The following is a 13,547-nucleotide window of genomic DNA, read 5'->3' as shown; positions in this document are numbered from 1 at the left end:
TGGGAGGAAATCAAATGCTGGTTCACAAAGATGTATAAAAATCAATTTTATTCAAATGTTTCACCAATACAAAACAAATGGAGAGCATCTTCACAGCTGCAAATCTTTATTTCCCCCACTGTTCTCAGCTCATTTTCCTATATAGTGGTTATGACGTGTGTGTGCTTTTTATAGCTGCAGGGATGTCGCCACCCGAGATATTCTGTGGGTTTTGTCAGTCGACACGTTTCAAATGACCACAAGGTGCATTATGAGATGGCCTGATGATGAGAACATGCCAACACGTTTATCAGGAATGTGATCAGAAAAAAAATGGAGAATCTGTTAACTTGAGTTGTGTCCAAAACCCTGAATAAGTAACTGTAAAAAAAAAAAAATCACATCCTGGTTGTAGTTCTGCATTTTCTAAAATCTCTGTCCAGTTAACCAACTTACATTTTCACACCTTTTTAAAAAAGGGGAATTCCTGTATGTTTCAACCTGGCTTCTGCTTTCTTGTGATTTGGGGTCAAATTCTTGGAACAGGTCCAGTACTGACATCCTTCAAAGTTTGTCTACTAAAAAGTGCTCGTTTTTGCCACTGACAGGCTCAAGTTATTGTAAGTCTGACAATGACAGTAAACACAGCAGCATTGTGGTGTAAAGTAACGGAAAAGAGGAAAATCTTTTCTACAGAGTGGGACCTGTTGCTGCCGGATACTGAAAGCCTACAAATGTCCACGGATGAGAGTAATCCCAGCTGTGTAAATACTGCAAGTGGATTTACAGCGTTTATCAACATTGTCATTGTGGAGACTGTTCTATCTCCACAAAACCAACTGGAAGAAAAAGAGCATGGCCGGCTAGATCAAAAACTCAGCTCAACACGGTAAGAAAAAAAAAAGTGATTTCAACATGCGACTGAGGAATTACAGTATGGAAGTCTTTATCGTCCAGCGTTAGTTCAGTTTGGATCTACTCATTTTATCTCTGTAATTTGGACACTTGCAAACTTCTCTGGATGCAGTACCATAGCCAAGTTAGCTGCAATGCTGCTAACAGTCAGCTGGTTCCTGTGTTTACTTTCATTGTCAGACATTAGGCTGCTGGCTGAAGCAATCTCACGCAGTACTGGTCCAATTCCAAACACATTTTGTCCCTGTTTGTCACTTACAAACACAAAATGAAAATGGAAAGGAAACTAGGGTCCAGATTTGGGGGGGGGGGGGGACAAACAAACTTCAATCTCCCTTAAAGATTTGAAAGAAATGTTCATGAAACTGGTAAACTGAATTCCCACAACAAAAAAAAACAAGTTTGCATGTACAGAAGTAAAAGTAGAAGACAGAGAGACCTTATCTTGTAACACAGTAATGGTCCTGGGTGTCTGTCAGCAGCGTCCCGTCAGAATTATTTCATCTTAGTCAAATAGTGACGTACTGCATATACACTAAAGCACACAGACACAGTCAGCACCTGACAGAGAGGGGAGGTGAATGTGGCCTGAGTATGTTGAGAGAACAACAGAAATGACCTGAACAACTGGTGCAAATGTAAGAATGAGCGTTTACAAGTCGCTTTGTTTGGGGTGACATAATTACACTACACTATTGTACACAATATGAAAAAAAAACAAAAAAAAAACGGTTGATCTTCATTTTAGTGGTTGTTTTGCTTATTTCACCAGTCCAATCTTCTTGGCCTCTGTTTCGTAAATGAGCAACCTCCACATCTTCACTATAAAGACTTCAGCTTCTTCATCAAGAACCTGAGGAGGAGAAAAAGAAAGAGCTTTATTTAGTACAATTACAGTGTTTTGAGTTGATCATCTATTCAGTGTGTAGGCATTCTTCACTTTGTTATAGCCTGATAAAGTCATTAAATGTGCATCTACATCAACACAATCTAGAACTGTAATTTTCCAAAAGTGAAATTCAAATAGCTTATTTTATCAGAGCATCAGTTCAAAACCTGAAGATATTCAACTTACTAATAAATAAAAAGGAAGATCAGCATTAGTGAGGCCGGAATGAGCAAATCATTTTTTGTTTATCAACTAACTGACCAATCTTCCAGTTTATTTGATATTGTCCTTATTTGAATTAGATGAAATCGTCAGCTTAGAAAATAAAACATTAAGACAGCTTATTAATCTATTACATTACTCACCATAGCAACATCATCCAAAATACCCTGTGGTGTACCGTGAGCCATCACCTGAGAACACAAAGACAAAAACATAAGAAACAATTCACGTTTTACTTCCTCTCAGAGTATGATTGCAGGCAAATGTGTGGACGTCACATGATCAATACCTTGGAGCAGACAAAGTCCACTAACGTCGGCTCTTCCTCTCCGATGTACTCAATGATCTTTTTATTGATCCAGGGACGGACGCGTCGTTCCATTAACGTCTACGAGAGAAGAGATATAAGATGTGTTTTAGCAGTGAGTCATGCTACAGTTTCTGACAGAAGTGAATTAATCACTTTACTGTATTCTTCTATGCAAATATTTTCTATCCAACCATGTCACCCTGCTGCAACTACTCTCAAAAGGTCAGTGTTGTAAAAGACAACATCTACTTCCTCCTCTCCTCACCGTGTCCACCATAGACCAGTCCAGCGGGTAGGAGAACAGATCTGGTTTCGCTGTGGGAATCTTCTCTATCAGGCTCTTGATGTGTTTGCGTTTCTCCTCGCTGTTGGCTCCCTTTATGTTACTGAGCACGGCCCCGTCCACTCCCGGGCTCTTGTCGTCGTCGTAATCCAGGGGCACCAGCTTCCTCTTGCGTGGCTGCTCGTCCGCCTCCTCGTCATCAAACTTGTTGAAGACGCTGTCCACGGGCAGCTTCTTCCTCTTGCCTACATTGGGTTGACTGGGGCTTCCTGTGGCACCTGGAGAGGACAGGAAGTTAATGGATTTATGGGGCTGTGGCTTGGATCTGTGTGCCTGCACTACATCTAACATTAACTATATCCAACTAGAACGGTCACTGTCTTCATTCCCTTTTTCATATGAAGGTCAATTTTAATGAAAGATGAGTAAACTGTCCTTGAATCTTTAAATGAATGATTCACCCTCAGATACAATTACAGTAAGATTTGAGGAGTCTTTAATATGTAATATGTTGCAGGTATTTTGTGATGATCATTTATTTTTCATGTATGTTTATGGGCTGCCACATTTGAAATTTGGACTAGCATGGGAGAAAACTGCATTATAAATCTGTGATGTTCTGATCAAATGTATTTTTAAATATACTCCGATCTATTGTCCAACCAGTAAACGAGGTTATTGCTGCTCTTTGTTAGTGTAAAACGGAGGAAAATTTGAGAGATACATTTTGGATTCTACGTGACAGAACAAAATCATAAAGGATGGTTTGTGGACTTTAAATCAACTGAAATAAATCTGTAGTCTGCTTGTGACCGAGTGAGGCAGCAGATGCACTGAGACATAGTTTAGGATGACGCTGCGTGGGTTGCTTTAATTCTAGTTACCACCCAAGTGTATGGTTGCTGAAGATAAGAAAAAAAAGGCGTCTTATAAATGAGTGACCAACATCTAAAACATTTACAGTTATTGTGGCATTGGGCCTCAAACTCTCACCGTCAGCAAAATCTTGATATGAGGAAGAAAACCGTAATGGATCTAAAAACGATGATCACAGGAGTTTTTTTATGGCTCTCGGCTACTTGAGTGCAACGCTTCTCTCCCTGACTCACCCAGTTTGAGGCTGAGGCCGATCTTGGGCCGGTTCTCCTCCTGAGGCAGTGCTTCAGGTGGCGAGTTCTCGTGGGGGATGATGATGCCGACTGGCGACTCGTTTCCGGGCGTGTTGGGGGATACGTTGCCGCTGGCCGACGACACGGACGGCGCTGCTGTGATGGGCCGCATTGTGGGCTTGAGGCACGGTTTTGCGTTTGGGTTATCTTCGTCGTTGTCGAAGTCTTCATCCTCGCCTTCCTCCACCTCGTCGTCTGAGGGGGCGTGGCGGTGGCGGGGTTCTGCTCTTTCCTGTTCTCCTCGGCGGTCCCGGTGATCTCGTGAACTCCTGTGGCGCGCCCGTTCCTCCTCGGGCTCTGGCTCTTGGATGATGGGAGGTTGTCTCAGACGCTCCGCCTCTTCCTCCTCCATCTGGACCAATAAGAGGCAAATATGTGGATGATTAACACGCAGTCACGGTGATGCACAGAAAAGAAGGTCAACAGACAATGAAATGTGGACACCACTGATGCAGAGAGAATCAGATGCTAAAGTGACCTTCACAAAGACAACACATAGCATGCTCACATACTACAAACAGATGCTGGCAAACACACACACACACACACACACACACACACACACACACACTCTGCTTGACAAACGCACCCTGCGCAGCTCTGCGTCTGGGTCTGGGTGTCCCTCGTCTAACAGCCTCTGTCTGATCTCCTCCAGCTCCTCCTTCTCTCTCTTCCTGTCACGCTCGTCCGCCTCCATCTCCTTCTCTCGGTCTCTGAGACGCTTCTGCAGCGCACTGCCCCTAGAGGTCACATTGGAAAATAACAGCCTTCAGAACAATGGCAGTAGCTGCAGTATTGCATCTGCTGTTACAAGTCAGATCTGGGTCACACAGCATTTTACTCTTGTCTTCTTCTCACAGCTGCCACATGGTTAGGATACATCACTCAGAGCAATGAAATAATGCTGAATTTAATTGATACAACAAACATAACACTTCTGTTAATTCAAGCTGTTAAAAAGTTTGTTTATTTTTCACTGACAGTCCGCTTAACTTTATTAATGACAGCGCTGGAGCATATTTATTTATTCTGCTTACCTGTAGTACTTGGGGTCATCTCTGTCATCATCATAATCTTCAAGAAACTCTTTCAGCCGTTTGCCCTCTTTTACCTGAAGACAGAGGCATTCATTTCTTCAGGATGAAAAATCGCTTGCTGCTCACAAATTTCTGACTAAATGTATTCATGACATCATCGCAGTAAGAGGAACATTTACAGGTGAAGTGCCCGTCAAGGACTACTACATCCTAGTTCAACTTGCAGCTCACATACACTCTAGTAGAGTCACTGAAATTGGTGGTTTTAAAAGTTTGTCAACTCAAGTCTCTTTAAACATCAATGGTCCATCAAGTCCTCTCACCATCTCTCGCCGGCGTTCGTCTTCCCTCTCACCCTCTTTGGCATAATCCCGTGCTTTCTTCCTCTCCCTGAGCTCCCAGTTTTTTAGGCGCTGTAATCAAAAGAGTTCAAGGTCAGCGAATGTATCTTATATCACCCATCAAGGTAAGACAATTATTTACACATGATGTATAGAAAAGAAATAACAGACCCAGGAAAATGATAGATTTCTTTTTTTGAACAAAGAAAATCTCTTAGTGAGCAAACTCCAACCACTGATGAAGGCCACAATATATCAGCCTGGTGTAAAAAAAATAACCTAATGTATTTCTTACTGCTACCCTCCTCTTTTAGGAGGTATACATTTACATTTTTATGATCGTTATTCTCATAATTTAGTCATTTAGAATTTAGAAGCTATGATCCTTCATATAGTGAGCCGGACACTGTCCACCCACCCACACCCACACCCACACCCACACACACCAGTCTGTAACCCTGCAGGTAACCTTTCCACTGTCTTTCCTACCTCCTGATAGGCTGCTTCTTTGTCTCGGAGTTTCCTCTCTAGTTTCCTGCGTTCATACGCCTCCTCTTCGTCCTCTTGGTCTCGCTTCTTTTCTCTGTCACGATCTCGACTCACCTCCCTTCAATAAAAAAAGAAAAAGAGAAAAGTAAGGAATACATTACATATTAATCTGATTTGGAACAAATACACAATACATGCCAAGTTTTAAAATCGTACACACAAGTGTGGTCTGTATTAACCTGACGCACCAGATGATTTGTTACACAGAACCATCTGAGAAGTCGTCCTTGAGAACTGTTCGGGAAAAAGGCATACACAAAAAAATACTTGGCAGGTGATTGGATGAATCATCTGTCTATTCCCGTCTAACCTTGTGAGGCAGATGGACTGATGAAATAATGTTAGAATCAGACGACGAGGTTGACAGGATGGATGTGTTGGGGCTTTAATCACCAGGGAGAGCTCAGCATACCATGTTGTGAAAAATTAAGTCGGTTCTTGATTGTGTGTCACGTTTTTATTTTTTACAGTCCCGCATTGAAGAGCTGTCCTTTGAAAATCAGTTTGTTGTAACATGAAAGTATTTATCTCTCAACTCTTATGTCTTTTTCTTTCTTACCTGGATCGGCTGCGCTCGGGGCTCCTGTCCCGGCTTCTGTCCCTGTCCCAGTCTCTGTCTCGGTCTCTGTCTCTGGTCCGGCGGTCGCGGTCTTTGTCGCGGTCTCTCTCTCGCTCTCGTTCCCTTTCCCTTTCCCGTTCCCTCTCCCGTTCCTTCTCCCTCTCGCGGTCCCGCCGCTCTCTTTCCCGCTCCCGCTCTTTTTCCCGCTCCCGCCTTTCCCGCTCAAATTCCAGCCGCTCTTTCTCCCGTTTGTCCTTCTCCTCTTCCAGTTTCTGCAGAGCAAAACACAGACGGGGTTCAGCCGATCGCCTCACGTGGTCGAGAAGCAAAGTGAGTCTTTGCAGTCAATTTGCTACTGTGCACAGATCAAGTGGTTTCCAGATTTTTGGAGGATAGACTAAGAGCTTTTATATGGTAACATGCCTTCTGCTAGTCAGTGCAAAGCTTGTAAGAAACGCTAAAGTCCTAAAACTCAAACTAAGAAGACCTGGAAACATTAAAAAGGCTCTCCCTCGCAGAGAGACAGCCTCATCATTCACCTAAGTGTTTTGCGTCACACTTGCAGTAAAGCTAAAGCTTATTGAGGAGGGAGCTGGAAACCACTTTAATGGTCAAAAAGATCTGTGAAGCATGTTCAACTTGAGGCATTCATAACGAGAAAAAGGCGCTGCAAAAGACAATGCTTTTTCTCTCTTTAAGAGTCCTCCTCTCAGTACAAGGAAAACAAAAACAGAAAAACAGGCGTCAGTCTTTTGTTGAACTAGTTGTTTGTGACTTACAGGTGTTGAACTATGGACTCAGCCCTTCGCTGCCCCTACAAGCCTTTTAAGTTAGGCCTGGGAGGAAAGCAGGTCACACGGTATACAAGGGAAAATCGTTATGGGATTCTGTCTTGCTTAAGCATCATCATCATAATCATCATCATCATTATCATCATCATCAACAATAACCTTTACTTGAATGAGTACAATGGCATTCGGTAAAGTGCTACAACAAGAAATGAGCATAATGAACATCAGTTACATTTCTGCACAGATAAATGAAATTGTAGAAGCGGTCTTACCCCTGCAGAAGTCTTCAGCAGTTCTTCACGACTCATTACTCAAGACACACGCACCACAACTCTGCCTTTATGGGCATTACACACAAGGCTTTGAGGGCATTTTGGCAACATTTATAGTTAAAACAATTCAGTCCTCTCATTCCTGACTAGGAATGAGAGGACTGAATACAGTGAAATGAAACACTGCTCAAATCTGTTTAGAGGTCTTTGTGCTCTCACAATGAGCAATGGCCACTACGTTAAACTGACAGGTTTACTCTAATGAATGTAAATCACATGAAATTTGTGTCAATACAATCATAAGTTGGTACAAACCGTCAGCTGATCTTCAGCCTGAAAACAGGCCACAAGTTAAAAGCCTTGAATGTAATGCAACTCAAGAAGGAAACTTGTGACATGAGAGACAAGAGATGTTAGATATTTTGCCTATGGTTACATTTTTTTTTTTTTTTAAATGTAGACACCTTGACTTAAGAGCCAATCTGATTTATTGACTTCATGACAGGTGTAAAATTTAGCTTTTTAAAATTTCAGTTTATTTCACTTACCTCTGTACAATATCTGCCAGGGCTTGTTAAACATATACCGACTGCACTGATCTGAGCACAAAATTATTTATTCTGATTTCTATATGGTTGGTTGGATTTTTTGTAAAGCACTTATTTTGGTATAATTTTCAGAATAATAGTAATTATTACTTTAAAAAAAGTACTTTTTTTTTTTTTTTACAACAAATAATATTATAAGAATTTATACTTCTCTTTCTACTTTTTGGTTAAACCTTTGAAGTGATTGCAGGACTTGATCTAGAGTTTAATTGTGTGTAGTCTTAAAAAATATATATACACACACAGACTCACTGACTAACTCTTGTTTAAATGGGGGAAAATGAGGCAGAGAAGAGTCTTTAGACTGGTGGAAAGTGAGAGATGGAAGAGGGAAACTCACAACAATACATACAGAGAGCACGTACCTTGCCAGTCTTCAGATCAGTGTGCTGCTGTGGAGAGGGCGCCCCCCCGCATTAGCATAATAGAGGCTACAGCCAAGATTATTGCAGTGGTTATTGACAAGAGTCTCTGTGCTTCAACATGAACACCATTAAGACAGACCATCATTTATGGAGGACTCGCACAGGTTCACTGACTCTCTGGTGTTTCCGGGCAGTGTCAGTAACATCACAAATTAAGGATCATAATGTTAGGAAGGACATTAGTAGTGTCGACTTGTTGGTTGAGTAAAGATCATTGTAAGCCCGGCCTAACATGCACCAAAGTGCAGTGCAGTTGCCCCTATGCAAGTCCTCAAGAGGGGGGCGCCCAGTATATGTATTAAGTAAATGAAGGCTGATACTTACATCCTATCCTCGCAACTTTTTCCAAAGCTCTGAGATTCATCTTGCTTTAGTCACCATATGATCACTATCATAATGGTGGGGTTTAATGAATAGATTAGCTTTTTAAGTAACTTTACATTGTCTCCATGCATTTTTGTGTGATGAATGAAGAATGGATCTATAATGGTCACACCTAGATAGTTTCACTACAGTGGTCACAGGTGTCAAATCAGGCCTGAGAAAAGGTGACAAAAATAACAGCTGTCTGCCTGTTTGTGGTGTTTGAACACTGAATATGAAACATTTCATATAATATGGGGCGAATTAAAATGTTTGGTGGTGTAAATTTTTAAGGACTGCCAATTTGTAGCTCAGTATGCATGTTATTGAGATCGAGCAAAGCTTGGTAAATGTGTCAGTTACTGCTAAATGTGCAAGCTATAGGAGTGAACTATGTGAGCAGCTGCTGTCCAAAACCTGTAATGTCAATAAGGAGATAAAAGAAGCCACTTTACCTTGTGAGTGTCACGAAATTTACTAATCTCTCTGGAAATCAGGTCTCTCTTGTCTTCTTCTATATCAATAGTGTTTATGTCATCCTATGAAGAAAGGAAGGAAAAGTCAATCTCAGGTTGAAACAAGGCAATGGAAGATGGAGCAAGTTGGACAAGAATTAATGAAGGTTGGTATACCTCTTCTTTTTTATCCTTTTTTCTCTTTCGTCGCTGGGAATCCTCGTCCTGTGAAGGCGCATTGAGCTCTGCAGCATATTCCCGCATTAATCCATCGATGGCACCTTTGATAATCTGATCCTTCTTCTGAGTTTCCTCGTCGAGAACTTCTTCCTCATCATCTCCTCCTCCATCTTCAGCCTTCCCTTTCTGCCAAAAAAGAGGGGGGAAAAAAGTCACAGCTTATCTGTGAGGTTGGAATGGACAGAGGCTGATAGACACACTTAGCAAACTTATAAACAGCCAGTTATTCCCCAAAACAGATTCATACCCCATTTTCAGTCCTCTTCTTAGCCTTCCACTCGTCGAGTTGTGCTTTCGTCTTGGCATCCACCTTCACCAGCAGATTTTTTTCTCCAATCTGCAGTTCGTGAAGCAGCCTCAAGGCTCGCAATGTGGACTCTGGTTCCTTGTACTCGCAAAACCCAAAGGCTGCCAACAGACAAATATGGAAATAAATATAAAAGGCAAGTTAATAAATATTTTCTTCTCTTACTACAAAAAACTATTTGCCCCTGTAAAGCTTAGCAGAGGCTAGGCATGCAGCTTGAGGGGCAGTCAAGGTGACAGCTGACAGTAACTAAATTATATATATATATATATACACACACTATAGCTGGTTTATCTTCTGTAGTAAAAATACAGTCATTGCTACAGTGAAACAGCTGATCAGCTTCAGTAATCATGGATGGATGTGATTTACCTTGAAGCTTGCCAGAGGCTCCCTGGACTCTCTTCCAGCTTAGGACAATTCCACATTTCTACATCAAGAACAAAATGGAAAAGAGTTCAGGTCTAGTGGAAATGGATTTATTATAAAGGCACAGTGCAGAATTCACAATTAGGATAACTGTTATTTGATTGATATTGCTCAAAGGATCCATAAGCATCTATTAGAAATCAAATGCAATGGTTGTGGATTTGACTACTTGAAAAAAGACTGAATCAACTCTGTGATTTTAGAGAAATCCAGTGCACTAGAACACATGATCTTGACAACACATTCTACCAAACTGAGTGATTTGTAGTATATTATATTTATATAACCATGGTATAATCTTCCTCTGTCTCTTACCGCCAGCAGCTGTCTGATCAGCATGTCTGAAGCTTTCTCTGAAATGTTCCCCACAAACACTGTGGTGGTGGGGCCACTGTCATCATTGTCTTTGGCTCGCACAGCAACAATGTCCTTCCTCGGCATTGCAGGCTTACTAAGCACTGGCAGCGAAGACACCATTACTGTGGGCGTAGGAGTCATGATACCCATGTGAACTGGGATCATTGGAGTTCCTGTAACAGCCAAAGGAAAAATACAGTCTGCCATTAAACAGCTTGAAAGTAGATGGATAATACATATGGATTGTTCTTCCAACAATATAGATTGCTCATGATTTGATTCTGCAAACATAAAAACCTAGGGGCTAATCAGCGCTGGAAGAGGTTTTAGCGTAAAAGTCCTGCATGAAAAATCCAACTTAAGTAAAAGAACACAAGTATTAGCAGAAAAATGTAGTTTGAGTATTAATGTAAAAAGATACACATTTCATCCTGGTGACTGATACTTTATATGACATCATTATATTTTTAATATTGAAGCATCAATGTCTAAGCAGCATGTTGCTGTTGTAGCTGCTGGAGGTGGAGCTAGTTTCAACTACTTTATATACAGTTTAGTTCAGTGGTTTCCGACCTAATTGTAGGGCCCCTCCAGAGGGTCGCCAGATGTCGGCTGATCATTGAGAGAGGAAAGAAGAAAAAACAAAGTTCTGTTACACATATCTGTTTTCAGTTTTTGGAACTGTCTTCTATTCTTGGATTTTTGGTTAAATATTGGACCGTTTGAACATTTATTAAAATGAAACGTGACAAGGTTGGCTGGTTGGAAACCACTGTTTCATCTTTAACAATGCATTGTAATTTAACAGCTTATTCCATCATCCATTGAGTGAGTGGTAGTATGAAGTAATCAAATGGAAATACTCGATTTCTTAGTTACCTTTCACCACTGATGTTAGAAAAGCAACATGTCCAACACTAAAATAATGAAAGCCTGTGTGCTTACCTGTGGGGAAGCCAGCAAACTGAGGGGGCATCCCAGGAGGAGGCAACAGTGGCCGGTTTAAATGAGGTGGGAATGACATCCTGGGTCCGAGTCTGACCGACCTGATTGAGAAACAGTGACACACATTAGCTGTCTATTTATTCAAGATGTGACTCAATCACAGTTTATTTAAGTGTTTCGTATAGTATAACTTTAAAATGACATTGGAACACATGCAAGTGTCACCCACTTGTCGTAAAGAGGGCAGCTGAAAACATCGCCATGATATCGATTTGTGACTTTTGCTAACAAGCTGTAATGCTAATTTAAGTTAGCTTCGCTTATTGGGATAAAATTCACTGCCTTATTGTAATCAAATTGGTGTACTGTTACTTTGTTATGTCGTATTATATTAGGTTGTCGCTAATTTTCTTCACACTAATCACCGTTACCAAAACAACAACTATTTGCCTGGTTAGCTAAAGCTAGCATAATGCGCGCTACCGTACCCGGCACAGCTAAATTAAGCTAAGCTAACACTAGCTACAGCTGGAACTCACTTCAGAGGCTAGATAGGAGTTCAGAATAAATGGGAATGTGTCCGTATATACGTACCCCGATTCAGGTGGCGTTTAAATGGATAAAAACAGCTATCAAGAGTTGATAAATTAGGAAAATCGGCCTAACGGTCCGACTGTTGGATTAGCACGCTGGCTAGTCACGTCACAGGCCTTCGAAAACAGTGACGCAAACGCTTTACGTAGCATGTCACCAGCGTGCTCGTTTTATGTGTCGAGGACAAAAAAAACAGGCACGGAGCTAGAAAATATGTTATTGCGTCATGTCTTACAATGAAAGCATAAATTAAAATACCTATAAATTCATATTGTATTGTGTTATGCGTGATTTGAAAGAGTTCCTCCAAAAAGTGCTTCAATTTCAAGGTTTCAGTTTCACTTTCAAACCTTTATTTAGAGCAGGCGCCGGGAACAACTAACAAATTCCAAACAGCTAATAGACCTATGTAATTGACCAGCTTCACCATTTTTCAAGTCTTAAAACAAAAGTCAGGCTTCCATGATTAAGAATTAATTTGTTCCAACCTCCATCAAATTCCTAAACAATGCTGCCGAAGATTGTACAATAATTTTATAGTACTTTTTATATGGCGAACTTTTAGCATGTGTTTTTCCCATTGGTGTATGCATGTGTTGTGTGCAATGTTATGGAATATGTGCAATACTGTTATGTAATTGTTGTTGGAAGGTATGGCTGGTGATGTACTGTTTATTGTCATTGTGGCTGTCAAGGCATTTATGGCGCAGTTGCTGAGTCCAAGACAAATTTCCCTAAGTGGGACAATAAAGTATATTGTATTGTGTGTACTGTATTGTATGTGAACACTGAAAGAGGATTTTCTCACTATTGAAAGATTGCCTTCAAATGTGCTTTCAGTAAGTATGGGGGGGGGGGGGGTAGTCCAGACTAAATGACTCTCTGTGGACTTCAATATCACTACATCATCATTAAATGAGTTCCAGCATGCACTCAGGTATCAGTGTATTAGTGTCACTGAAATAAAACTAATATAGTATAATACAACAACACAGCAATAAATTAAAAAAATGTATACACACACACACACACACACACACACACATACAGACAGATAGTGCTAATCAAATTAACAGTTCATTAAAAATAATTTATAAATAAAAATAAAATACACACAAACACATTCATACACACATACATACATGCACAATAATAGTAGTAATAATAGAGAAGATAGCAAGAACAGACAAAAAAACCCCACAAAAACAAACAAACAAGATGTTCCTTTGAATTTATAGATGTTATTAATTTTTTGATTTAACCCTAACACAGCAATAAATCCCACCTTAATGAAGGAGACAGAGTCCAAGTCAAAGTCAACTGTATTGTAAGTTCTATTATATGTACAGGACATATAGTATTATAGTACTATAGTGCAAATAAGACAAATAAAGAAATAAGAGCTGAAGATGTGTGTAATATGTCATGCACAGGATGTATAATTAGTACTTTCTGTACAAAATGGCTTGTGTGTGTGCATATGGCTGGTGTTGTTGGATATGTAGGGG

The 13,547-nt window shown here is 40.6% G+C and overlaps 1 protein-coding gene across 4 annotated transcripts; it reads right to left on the bottom strand.

Annotated features, from left to right (window-relative positions):
• Positions 1–30: 30 nt before the first annotated feature.
• Positions 31–12,168, bottom strand: rbm25b (RNA binding motif protein 25b). 4 transcript variants are annotated; one of them, XM_053336573.1, is made up of 19 exons: positions 12,040–12,168; positions 11,446–11,546; positions 11,074–11,112; positions 10,459–10,673; positions 10,087–10,144; positions 9,655–9,815; positions 9,345–9,533; positions 9,168–9,251; positions 8,290–8,313; positions 6,254–6,525; positions 5,635–5,752; positions 5,128–5,217; positions 4,805–4,878; positions 4,357–4,507; positions 3,708–4,119; positions 2,581–2,876; positions 2,295–2,393; positions 2,149–2,196; positions 31–1,747 (listed from the first exon to the last, which is right to left on the bottom strand). In XM_053336573.1, the coding sequence occupies exons 2-19, from the start codon at positions 11,522–11,524 to the stop codon at positions 1,655–1,657; spliced, it is 2,502 nt and encodes an 833-aa protein (XP_053192548.1). In that variant the 5' UTR covers positions 11,525–11,546; positions 12,040–12,168; the 3' UTR covers positions 31–1,654. The 4 variants fall into 4 exon arrangements, with proteins under 4 accessions (XP_053192548.1, XP_053192549.1, XP_053192550.1 ...); XM_053336574.1 differs by lacking the exon at positions 8,290–8,313; XM_053336575.1 differs by lacking the exon at positions 11,074–11,112.
• Between the last annotated feature and the right edge of the window lie 1,379 nt (positions 12,169–13,547).

Source organism: Scomber japonicus, chromosome 17 (assembly GCF_027409825.1).
Source record: "Scomber japonicus isolate fScoJap1 chromosome 17, fScoJap1.pri, whole genome shotgun sequence".
NCBI lineage: Eukaryota > Metazoa > Chordata > Actinopteri > Scombriformes > Scombridae > Scomber > Scomber japonicus.
This window is presented reverse-complemented; position numbering and strand designations above follow the sequence as displayed.